The sequence below is a fragment of the Pezoporus wallicus genome, unplaced genomic scaffold (assembly GCF_028554395.1).
Source record: "Pezoporus wallicus isolate ANWC-B61680 ecotype Strahan unplaced genomic scaffold, APGP_CSIRO_Pwel_v1 contig_13659, whole genome shotgun sequence".
Classification (NCBI taxonomy): domain Eukaryota; kingdom Metazoa; phylum Chordata; class Aves; order Psittaciformes; family Psittacidae; genus Pezoporus; species Pezoporus wallicus.
The window spans coordinates 365,176-378,145 of NW_026636258.1; the positions used below are offsets into that span (position 1 = coordinate 365,176).

Sequence of the window (12,970 nt, forward strand, 5' to 3'; positions counted from 1 at the left end):
TAGAGCGGCTCACATTGTCACCCAAGTTTATACTAAACCTATCTGCCTTTGACATCTGGACAGGGTGGCTTGTTCCTCGGCTCATTTGAGCCTCTCTTATACTTGTAAACCCATTGTGATGGGATGGCAAATTCTCCCTGTCTCGGCTCTGATTACCCTTCTTCTTTGAAGGGAGGGCTGGATAGAGGTGGAAGTGAATGTTATGCATTCATTTCCACAGCAAAGATGGCTTAAGAAATGCTGTTCTTTGCAACCCGACTTTGGAATGATGTGGCCACCTGCTGTCTCTGTTGTTCCACAGATGAGCTCTTTTTAGTCCCCTCCATCATTTTGCTTCTTTCCCATGTGGCCCCACTAGCAGTTGCTTGAGATAAGGAAAGGGGCAGTAAGGTGCAAGCTGAGAGTGAGGGAAAGGCACAAGGCAGAGTCCTGGCTGCTGAAGCCATTGCAACTCTGGGTTAACCTCAGTGCTGGTGAAGAACGGATTGGTTCCTCTGAAGGGAGAGACTGGCACTTCCACAGAAGCCAAATTTTCCCCACTTTTAAAGATCAGACATTTGTCACAATGTATTTAGAAGTGCTGACCAAGTGGGGCAGCCTACTGTGCAAGGCACCATTTAAATGTAGGAAGAGAGAACTCCTGCCCAGGGAGATTATGTTCTGAACATGTCAAGGTGGAAGAAGGTGTTGAGGAACTAAGATGCATCTTTCAGGGGTTTTATTATAGGTAGATTTAGGACCTGCTTCTAGCCAGTGGCTGATTTCATGTGGAAATAAACCCACCAAATCTTAAGGTCCTATCCAACCCTAACTATTCTATGATTCTATGACATACAAATACAGCATTGATTACATGGTCAGCAAGGCAGAAATGCAGACATAGGCTAAAACTAGAACTTGAGAGGCTCAACATTTAGTTGAAGCTGTAGAGCTGCTCCCTTGTGAGCTCCTGGTTTACTCAGGCTGTTAGGCAGGACAGAGCCCCCCCTTGTGCTGTGGTCAGAGGGCCCATCCAAGGCTGGGTTTATGCCCTTGTCCTGTGCTGGGCTACTTGTCTGAAATTTGCTCTTGCCTCAGATTAAACACTAGAAAAAACTGAATAGGATTTTGTTTTGCTCAATGGGGTTTCATTACAAATGTTCTTGGGCTGTGTGAGATGTTCCAGAGAGTGCTTCCAAGCTTTTTGTATCCTGTCGTGCCCTGGGGAATCTTTTCCAAAAGCTCATCCAGGAGTGTTTCCAGTGATCATAGCAGGGACTCCGCCCTGGAGCTGCACAGAGCCTGGTGTGTGCTGGGACTGAGGGGTTCATGGGAAGTGCATTGAAATCCCCACCCAGTGCATGTGTGTTCCAGTTTGCCTGGAAAACTGAATTTCACATAGCCCAGTACTGAAGTCTTGGGAACCTAGGCCATTGTTTCCTATGGCTGTTGTCCTGGCAGCTTGGCTAATTACATCCTATATAACAAAACTTATCCTTGTGGTTCTGTTTCATTTGCTTGCTCCTCCTGGCTGTTGAACCAGGACTGGTGTGGTCCCAGAAAATCTTTCTCGGCATCACGTGGTTCTGAAGGCAATTTCTAACCATGTGTTTCTTTCACTTAACAGAACAAGAGGTGTCTCTCTCATGGAAGAGCTCCCTGTCGAAGAGCCAAAAGAAAGGAGCTCTTCCAGAGTTCTTTTTGCCGTGGTGGAGTAGGTCTTGAGGCAGAGAAAGATCCTTTTTAATGCATAAAGAAGCAGGAAGTTCATGCATTTGAAACGAAAAGCCTACTTTAACACCATATGCAACGAACTCTGCAAGGTGTTAAGTCCATTTAATTCCTATTGAAGTCATGGTAAATCCCATGAAACACAAAAGCTGGGCACAGCAGCACAATCTCAACTTTGCAGGAGCAGAGCTTACAACCAAAATAATTGCCTGCAGCCCACAGAGGCTGTTTTTGGAATAACTGTTAGCAGTGACACTTTCAAAATGGCCCCAATCCAGCTTTCCCGATTTTTCTCGCAAGACTTCTGCCTGCAGTTCATAATATTTGGAACCTTGCTGGGGCATGCTGAGGAAGGATAACTTTTCCTGAAAGCACAACCTGTCATTTTTAGTATTGTCACAAGGAGCTACTGTAAGAGGGTTGAGAGATTAGTGCTCATCTTGAGCTTAGAGTTCCTCTAAGAAACCTTCTCTAAGGCAAACCTTATCTCTGCTGAGATCATCCCTTCTTTAGGGGCTGAGTAATCACCTTGTGCTTCTATCAAATGGGTAGCACATAACTGTGTAATGTGCTTGTAGTCAGAGTAACTCAGTGTGTTAGAAGCCATGGCTTCAAATGGCAAATATGCTGATCAGGACTTAAGGTCTACAGTCAGTTCATCTATTGCTAAGGGCAGGATAGAAAGAATAAATAAGTGCCTTGGCTGGTTTGGTGTCACGATAGCAGTTGTGACACCTCTGGAGCACGCTGGCATGATGACAAGTGCACATCATGCTGCAGGGCTTTGGTTTCGCTGTGCAGGAAGGGCATCTTGCACTGACCTGGCACTGTGCTGTCCTTAGCACATTGGTGTCATGCCTACAGCGTGTTCAGCAGCAGCCTGGATCTTGTCAGGAGGATGCTCCCACTCCTGCAGAATCTTCCCACCCCCAGTGAATTAATGTGTTTCTCTGGGCTCCCATTTAGGGTTTTGTTTGGCAGCAGTGACAGGGCTGTTCCTCATAACCTTCTCAGGGCTTGTATTTGGATTTCTGCACGTGTACACAGCTGCTTGTGCTCTAAAGATGTGTTCCTGGAAATATCTGTGCACAGATTTTATGCTTAGGGCTGGGGAGCAATGTACTGCTTGGAGTGGTTTCTTTTGCTTTTGACAAAATCTCATATCCTCCCCTTCCTTCTGTTATGCTGTGCACATCTTCTGCAACCATGCTGTCTATCACTTATATTTCTTTGACTGGCAGAGTTGTACACCTTGACTTCCTATTATAGGCTTAGCATAGATGGAAGTAGCAGAGAAACCAAGAAACTACTCCTCTTTCTGTGGTAGCACTATTCCCCATTAGTTTTCTCTCTTGTGATCTTCTGGCCACAGTACCACAGTGGTACCACAGTACAACAGTGTTTGAAGCTGGCAAGTTCACAAGTCCTCAGCCAGTATTTGCCCAATCCTGATACCCCCTCATGGTAAGGTTTGAGTAACACTCAGCTGTGGGAAGTGAAATAGCAGATATTCCTGGCTAACAAATGGCAAAAGGGATGTGCCTCACTGAGGAACTTGAATAATAATTTTGCTGCTATTCGAGAGCCATAAACTGATTTGGGAAGACATCAGCTGAAGTGATTTTTAAATTCAGTTAAAACTTTGGGTTACACCTTTAGGTCAGGGAAGAAGGAAGGAAAAGCTCCTTTTCCCTGCAGCTCTACTGCTGTGACTGCAGAAATGATGCTGGAAGAGTTGCCCTTCTGAACTGCTCTTCTGAAGTGTCACTCTCAGCAAATTGCTGTCTGGATTTAGAATTCAGTGAGGTATTTGCAGGGGTTTGGTTTAATGAAACCAAGTGAGAAAGGACAGATTACATTTTCCACCTGTGACTGTCAGTGTAATTTGAAAGGTCATTATGTGTATATATACATGTATATATATATGCACAACTACCTAATGCCACATTTGTGGAAACAAAGCCTGGGAGAAGAGTATTGCCTAAATGCCACTGTTGCCTTCAGTGTATGCTCTTGTAAATACACTAGACAGATACGGTGTGCAGGGAAGAATTTCAAATGATTCAGCTGGAACTAAGAGTAATAGTGCTCTATAGAACAAACCAATAATCTCTACAGTTTACTTTAAAGCATGGAACTTATTAATGGAAAATATGCTCTAACACCTCCCATGTTTATAGAACACAGCACAAATATATACTTGCTTTCATTGTGGTGTCTTCAAACTCAAAGTTTTACATAAACACAGATGAAAGTCAAGCCTTGCAACATTTCAGTGGCAGATACTGCTACTTCTGCTTCCAGGTAGGGAAGCAGAGGTGCAGGATTGGTCGGTAGCTTCCACCCAGAGGCCTGGGCAGGGGTGAGTAGTATTCCAATCACTTATTCCTAGTCCTGCATTTAAACATAGAAATCCCTTTTCTCAAAGGCTAATGCTACAGTTCTGTTGAGCACACTTTTAAAGGCTCTGCCACGCGGGGATTATGGGCTTGGGAGGGCTCAGGTTCTTAGGAGGGCTAATTCCCTGTGTGCATTTCAAACTCCCCTTGCTGCACTTCATACAGTTGTGAAACTGGAGAGGAGCGTGGGCCTCCTCTGCACTGGGTGTTGCTTGGCTGAAACAGATGAATAAACCACAACTTATCACTTATTAATCAGAAAGACTTAAAGTATTCAGTGCTTCTGGAAACCAATATCTCCAATGGGAATTCATTATAATGTATGGTACTCTGTAGGGTATCTTTATGCTTCTATTGAGCCAGAGTCAAGAAATGTAAGAAATTAAGGACCTTCAGCGATGGGCACTACAGGATCAGTTTATGGAGGGGTTTTGCTGACAGCATACATGCCTCAAATATAGATCTTTATTGCTTGTTCAAGGTAACAGAGCCTCCTGGTGGGATTAGTGCATTTGGGGGATGCTAGTTGATAAAATGCTCAACTGGCAGTGTTCATCAGGAGCCTTGCTAGCTGGTTTCTCCCTTCTGTATTTCTGTTCCATCCTCAGAAGGGAAAACAGAGTATCTGCTTCCTGTTGATACATGATTTTGGTCACTGGAGATGGAGAAAAGCTGCAGTTGATGTAAGCACCACGAGTACACATCCCTTTCTGGTGAACTGGGTACAAAGTTGGGGTTAAAATGTTAGCATCCTGCATCTTTCTGTGGCTGCTCACTTAGCAGTAATAAGGACACAAATACTACACAGACTGCTCTTTTAAACCTAATAAAGTCATCTGTTTATATGTACCTGTTAATGGTCTGTCAAGGGATTGTCTCAGTGCCTCCATCAGAAATGCAACTTGATCAGCAGAAGGATGCATACATAAACAGTGAACTGGCTGTGTTACATTCCTGGACCATAAAATGCTGTGGAAATCAGTGGGCTGTTTGAAAATCCATATTTACACTTTTGCCGATTAGATGTGAAATCCTGCCCTGGAGATCCTGTAGTGGAAAGCCAGACTTAGGTGTTGGGTAGGCTCTTCAGAGATGGCCAGTTTGCAGGAGGGAACAGATAAGGAAATGCAGCCAGTCTACTTATATGAAGAAGGATTTTTACTTATTCAAAACAGTGCAATCTGTATTTTGATTTCAAACCTATCGTAATATTTAAAGAACTTCATTCTGCAAAATCAGCTCAGTACAACACCCAAAGAAACACCATAAAATCCTACAGGTACCTATGTTATGCCTTCAGTTCCTATTAAAATTTTATCTAATGGTGAGACAAAAGCTTTTTCCTCTAGCAATGACTGAGGTTTTTTCCAGTTGCATCCTCAAGTGCTCAACAGCCTGAGTCATTTCAGACTAGACAGCTACATTCCCTTAGGGATACTGTTTTACGGTCTCATTCTAGTCATAACTCTTCTAGCATCCATCAGATTTGCAGACCCAAAATAAATCCTATAAATCCTTTAAGGTGCTCTTAAAACCTTAGATAGGACTCTGTAAATCACAGACAAAGCTTGAAACTAATTTTGGATGGGGTAGGGAAGGGTTGGGTTTTTTTGACGAATTGCTAACAAGACTGTGTAACCCTTCTTTACCGTGTCTAAATTGGGATTTAATGTATTTTTGGTTGGTACCAGCCATGTAAAAGCAATGGGTGGTATTTGGTGTAGTGTTTTAGATCAGTTGCCACTAAGTCTGTCCTCTAATAGACCACTGACACTATAACGAAGCATATTTGTTATGCCTGCAAGATTTATCAGAGCTTCTTTTGGTAAAGGCTATTCAGTACTAGGGTTTCATTATTATTCAGGCATGAGACTAAAGGTACTTTGTGGGTGAATGTCGATATCCTCTTGGCAGGGGATGACAGGCTGAGGATGTAGTTGGGTCTTTAAAGATGGAGAGGAAGCTGGTAAACTTACAAAATAACTTAGGTGATTAAATGAATTTGGTGTTTAGGAGCTTTTAGCAGCTTAGTTGCATGTTCAGGTGTCTGAATACCCTTAGAACTCTGAACGCTTTTTAACCCCTGGTTCATGTGGCTTAGTGGTTTGTATTTGATGTAAGCTATGGCTGACTTGCTTACTGTGGGGAAATTCTAGTCATATATTAAATAAGCATAAATATAAAATTAAAACAAACCAAAAAGTTTTCATAACAAGCTGTCATGAAAGTGCTAATGGAAAAATTATTAATGATTTGTACAATTAATGGGGGAAATGGGTAAGGTCTGGTTTTCAGCTGTCTTATGGTAAGAAGTGTAGAATTAGACTGGTGTTCATTTCTTTCCAAAGGAGAGAGTTACGTTTGCTCATCTGACAACTTCTTCAAGAAGGTGGAATACACCAAGAACGTCAATCCTAACTGGTCTGTCAACGTGAAGACATCTGCCAACCAGAAAGCACCTCAGTCTCTGGCCAGCAGCAACAGCGCCCAGGCCAAGGAGAACAAAGATTTTGTGCGTCCCAAGCTGGTTACCATCATCCGCAGCGGGGTGAAGCCCCGGAAGGCAGTGCGTGTGCTCTTGAACAAGAAGACTGCCCATTCCTTTGAGCAAGTTCTCACTGATATCACTGAAGCTATAAAACTGGAGACAGGAGTGGTCAAAAAGCTGTATACCTTGGATGGGAAACAGGTACGAGTTTTTACAGATGTTATATGTCTTTTTCTTTCTTTTATCTTGAGGCTTTGCTGACTCAGTATGATTTTTGAAGCCTAAAATTAACCTGAGATGATCATTGCCATCTGTTCTCTTAGAAGTCAGACTTCTCATGCCAGTGGTTAAGTTACTAAATTTTCACTGATATTAATATCAAGTAAAGAATGCAGCCAACAGCGTGAGGGAAACAGATGCTCCGTCCTGCACGCCAGCGTGCAGTGCGTGTTGTCTGTACTAGCTAAATACTAATATGGGGAGTTCAACTCACAGCCACCAGCTGATTTGGCTCTGGAGTCATTGCAAGAACTCTCAAGCTTTGGATTCACTCAGTGAAAATGTGTTGCTTGATTTTCCTTGCCCTCAGATGAAGGCTTGCTAAGATAAAGTAATTGACCCAAGCATGCACTTCTGGCGGGCTCAGTAATTAGCAGGAAACCCATGGAACTCTGTTGTGTTTTCTTGACGTGAAGAAATAGCATGCAGAAAGGGATTTGGGTCAGAAATGTTTAGTGGGTCATCACAATATGCTTCATGTCTACATTTTCTTGGAACTGAAGGAAACATCTGTCTTTTGTTAGCAGCTGCATAGCAATAAGCCATTTTATATTGCTGCATCTATGAAAACCCTTAAAGGAATGTGGAGGATAACTCTGGGGACTGGGAAGAACCAGATGCTTCAAGGACAGTTCTAAGCTTGATTTAAAAGTTCTGTGTCTTCTGTAACTGAGGGATGATCCTATTTTTGTTACTATTTCTCTTGGTCCAGATTCTAGAGTGAGGCAGCATAGCTCTTGTAGGTAGGGGTGGACACTGGCTATTCTAGGGATTGATGCTATTGCTTTAAATTAATTATTTTTCCTATCTCTGGAGAAAATGATTCAATTTTCTCTTGAAATACCATGCCAACCCCAGGCAATGCATCCAACTAATGTGCAGACTTTACATATGAAAATGTTCATTCTTGGAACCCCAAATATAGGCTTGTAAAGTGTCCTGTGCAGTCCATGTGCAGTGTCTGGGAGCTGAGAGTGGTGTGGCACTCTGACCTGTCTGATAGCCTTGGGTTTTCCCAATCTCTGGATCCTGCATGTTACTTAACTTCAGATACACAAAAATCACATCTGCTTGTCAAAGCTTCTCTTTCCACTTGTCTCAACCCAGCATTTTTTTCTTTATTTGATGTATAATTTATATGTAAGTGGGTGACTTTCCAGCTAGACTGTCTGTAGATACAGTAGCATGCTGTAAATAAGCAGTGATGCAGAGAGCTATGTACTGGAAACCTTGAAAGTGGCTGGAGGAACAGGAAGGAAAGAGTCATGATCTGTCCTCACTGAGAAAATTATACATGGGCACAAGTTCATGTGTTTTGGGTCACAGCAGCTTTACATAGCGTTTATTAGATGAATCTGGCCTGAAAGCAGCATGAGCCTACTCACACTGACACAGGGTCCTGTTTCTCTCACATCTGTGAATGAGGACCTTAATATGAACTTGCAAATTCCCTCAGTTCTTTGAGAACAGCCAGCATTTTGGAGGTGAGATGTTGCTTTGCGTGGCGTGCAGAAATAGGGATGTCTCATGTACTGCCATCAAACTGTTCTCTTTAGAAAGGGGCACAAAGATCTATGTAATTCAGCAGTTCCTACTCCAAGCTGTTGTCCATTGCAGACACCACACGATACATGACTCCTCTTGAATCAAAGCATAAAAGGCAATGTTGTTTGCCTCATGGCAGGTGTCAGCCTCTGATCACTGTATAATGACTGGTGCTTAATTCAGTACTATTTTGGCTGAGGCAACCTGACAACTTCACCATCAGTTTTTGTTGCAGAAATGTGATGTCAGTAAAGACAGAGCAAAGATACCCCATTCAACTTGTTTTGCTGCCTGTATAATTCACTGTTTTATGATATGTAATATTTCATTGTGTTGAGCCACCATGGGGAGTGTACTTGTGTGCAAACGTCCACACAGCATTGCAGCTACTGAAAAGAGTGAGGTTTTGTGATCTGACAATTTGATAATATCCATTGGGCAACTGATACTTGTTTGCAGCTTACCTGGCTCACTTAGGCTTTGCTTTTATTAGATTGCAGGAAACCTTCCTTGTTTTTTTAATCCAAGCATGTTCTTGGTGTTGAAGCTAGAGCTTGAAGCTTCTCTTGTGGGCACAGTGTTTGCTGTTAGGGTTTCCATGACATTCTGCTCCATAAAATGTGACCTTTTGACATGACATTGGAGGTTTTTCCATGTCTGAGTCTGACATTAGAAAAAGATTCTTGAATGCCTAATTCTGACAAACAGTGCTTTATTTTCGGCAGCAAATATTCATGCAAAAGCAGAAGCTGCTCAAAGCTGAAATCCTGACAAGAATCCTGACAGTCTGTCTCTTTGAGTGTCATCAGAGGCACGTTCCTCCCTCTGTTGTGAAGTAGTAACATTTACAAAAGGAACGTACAAAGGAAAATCATCCTTTCTCAGTCCATGAGCTGGGACTTAATGAGGGGAGATGATTATTTTGAGGCAGTTCCATGGTGCTCATCAGTAATCAAGATGCTTTAGAAGTACAGACAATAGGGGCAATGATGGAGTGGTGTGTAAATAATTACATTCCTGTGCACTGCAGACCTGCTGCACTGGGAGTGAGAAAGCAGTTAACTGAGAGCTGGGTGGGGTGTGTTTGAATAAATGTAACAACCAAAACAACAGTGAGCTTGGGCTTTTGAAAGGAAATTCTGTTTCTTCCTATGTCTTAGGCTGTCTACAGGAATATGGCCCTTTGAAGCTGCTAAATTAGTATCTTATGTTTAAATAGTTTATTTAACTTGGTCTTGCGCATCTTTCTAATACCTTGTGCCTTATCTGTCTGTACGCAAGCTCCTTCCCTCCTTGTCCTTGATGGACATCCCTGAACTCAAAAGGGGTTTCAAACTGTTGACCAAATATGAGTCATGACACAGAAACACAATGAAGATTTAACTTTTGAACTTTTATGGCCGTATAGGAAATGGGACAGGTCAAAGAATCCAGTGCATTAAATATTACAATGGATCAAATTCAGCACTTGATTTGATGACTACAACTGCTGTCGTGTTGAAATGCATAGTATATATTAATATACACATATGCAGGATTGAATTTGGTCTGATCTGTGGATCAGACCTTGGAAACCAGTTGTCTTGAGGGATTCCTTCTCTTTCTTTAAACACTTGGTTATCTCTAGTGTCCCCAATAAGTCTGGAGTCCTGGAAGCACTGGCTGCTCTATAAACACACGATGACTGTTTCTGCTTCATGTGTTTAATACACCAAATTAGAAAACAGAATGTGAGGCTGAGGATGCAGTTGCATTCAGATATTTTGAATGCAATAGTCTGAGCTAGACTTTGTATAGATTTACTGTCCTCTTTGTGCTTGAGCTTCTTTCTCACTATGGTGTACAATAAATGGGTGTTTTGCTGGAAAAAAGGAAGCTATTTAATCACTAGCAGCCCAGTGCCCATCTTCTGCTTCCTGCACCTTGCTTTGCAAGTGGTCTCTGTCTGCATTCCTTCCTGCTTTTAAGAAGTGACCAGTAAAAGCTAATGCCCTCTGTACGTCCTGAACTTCTCTTTTCCTGCACTGGCTTGTATTCCAAAGTCTGTGAGCTGTTCAGTATTGACAAAAATCAGTTCCTTATTTTGTGATTGGCCAAGCGGGTGATACTCTGAGGTAACCAGGATCTCATCATGCATCTTCAGTTGTGCTTTAGCATTAAGATACCTTTTGTGGTATGGAATTCCTTCTGCTTTTTCTTTAGCTGATGTATTGCCATGTCTTAACTAAACCACCTCTTCTGTGACACAGCAATTAACATCACCAAATAAGCAGAATAAGGTGCTGTTCAGAGAGGGAGAGCTTGTACGCTTCAGTTCCACATATAAATAGATATTCTGGTCAACAAGCAGGGAACTGAATGTGGTTTTAGCCATAATAACATGCCGTGATCTCCTCTCCCTGTGCTTGAAGACTTCAAAGCTCAGAAGAGAGACATTCATTGGCTTTTACCTAGCCCAGACAAAGTGCTTCTGTATCTGAGCATTAGCTGTCTCATCACATGAAATGACATACATTTTCATAAGTCAGGGTCTTTGTGACTGTGCTCCCAAAAGAATTTCTAGTCTTAATAAAATGGTCCCCTCTAGCAGTCCTTGCTTTGAGGAGGATTTCATGTGGCAGGTGATGAGTGAAGTTCATCTTTCTGTTTGCAAGGCTGATGCAAATGCCTGGAAGGCCAGCCCTCCTCTCCTGGCCAGAGAAGAAGTTGCCAGTTCATTTTAGATGACTTGCATCTAGGAAGGGCAGCAGCCGCAGAGGGAGAAGCAGATGACAAAGCTCAAAACAGGTTAAAGGTCTATTGATTAGATTAGTGAAATTGTATCAATGTGACATAGAACAAGGCTTGTATCAAAACATGCAATTGCCTCCAATGGCTGTAGCCTGTAATTGATGTTCAAGAAGAAGGTGAATACCTGTGTGATGTACCTAGCAACATCTGCATTCCTGAAAGATGAGAGGGAAAATACTCCCTCTAGAGCCCTGGAGATGCTTAACTTACGCCCTGAGGCATGAGGTTCAAGGTTACAAAGCAAGCAAATTGCTTTGTGTTCTTACACATGTCGAGGGGTAAGATGTCAGAAACTCTTCATCCTTCTGCGCCTAGATAATTCTGAGATACAGAAAAACTGCATTCGGGTAACCCCAAAACAAAGCAGTTTCATGCACTTGCGTAAAGCTGAGAGATCTAGCCCAAGAACAAAAGGGAGGGAAGGAGCAGGAGATGTGTGCAAGTGTGTTTTGTACCCCGCCTCCTGCAAAAGGCCCTGCATCAGCCAGTACTCACAGAAGAGAGGTGAGTCTCATCTTCCATCTTCCCTCCCTGCTACAGCATGAAGCTGTAACAATGAAACCGTATCTGTTGTGCATCTTCATCTCAGTGCTTCTTGCTAAATGCTGAGATTTGGCAGGTGTTGCAGAAATCTTCCTCTCTGGTACCAAGAGGCCAGGTCTGGATGGAAGAATTGTGCAGGCAGGGGCTTTTCCCATAGCTGCCTCCCCAGCAGCTCCCTCAGGGATTGGGTTGCTCCCAGCTTCACTCCTTCTCATTGCTTTTGCAGACTTCTCTCACTTAGAGTGTTTGCATGAGATTATTCCTCTCTAGCAACCATGTGTCATGCGAGGAAGGTTAGTAATAATGCATGGGCTGAAGAACTTCTGAACCCAAGTCATTTACACCACCAGACAACACAGCCTAGTTCTCTCTCTCTTTAGGGAGCTCTCAGCCTGAGCTGGGAACTCAGCATTGCCTGACTCATGCTGTGAGTAGACACTAACACAGACAAACCCTATTAGTCTGCAGGTATCCCTTAGGGATTTTATCACTTGCTAGAATGAATTAGCCAAGCTTCCATGAATGTGTATCTAAGTACCTATGATAAAATATTCAGAGGCTTTCTGAGATGTTATGCTTATTAATTTCTGTTTACTTAGGTCTGTGGGCCACAGAAACTGAGTGAAAAGGGGCCACTGGAACACTGTGAATCCTAATTCCTGTATTTACTGAAGCAGACACAGTCTGATCTCAGCAGCTAAAGTCTTGACCAAATCCGTTCTCTTGTGAGCATTGAGGCTGACTTGTTTGCCATCAATGTGGTCTTAAATCAGCTCCCCAAGGCTTGTATGGAGCAAGGGGAGACAGCATCTTGCAAACTTTGGGTGTTTTGCCACTGCTTTTCTCAGCCTCAGATTCTGGAGGAGGTGTCCTGCTCCTGCCTGCTACGCAGCAGGGTTTGGAGCCTTCACAGGCATGTTCTTGTGCAGATGCTGGCTAGGGCTGTGGTGAATCCATTGTCTTCCTAAGGCAGTTAGGCTCCAAGTCCAGAAGCAGGCTCTGGACTTGTGCTGCTGCTTGCTGAACGCTGTGGGGTTTCTAGAAGCAGAAGCCTTGCTATTTGACATGTACTGACCACGATGCACGTGAACACCTGCTACTGGTGTCACAGATGGCAGGCTGTCAAAATTACTGAAAGATGCAGTCACATCTGACCTGGTGACCTAGAAGTACGTGGCCCCTATTACTGAATCCTGCTGCTATTCACACCCTGAAA

At 43.0% G+C, this 12,970-nt stretch overlaps 1 protein-coding gene across 4 annotated transcripts in view; it reads left to right on the forward strand.

Annotated features, from left to right (window-relative positions):
• The window catches only part of DCX (doublecortin), a 112,914-nt gene that overhangs the window by 48,823 nt on the left and 51,121 nt on the right, over nt 1-12,970 (forward strand). For all 4 annotated transcript variants that reach the window (XM_057399453.1, XM_057399454.1, XM_057399455.1 and 1 more), the window contains one exon: nt 6,458-6,798. In XM_057399453.1, coding sequence (XP_057255436.1) covers nt 6,458-6,798 — 341 coding nt within the window. The remainder of the gene's footprint in view (nt 1-6,457; nt 6,799-12,970) is intronic.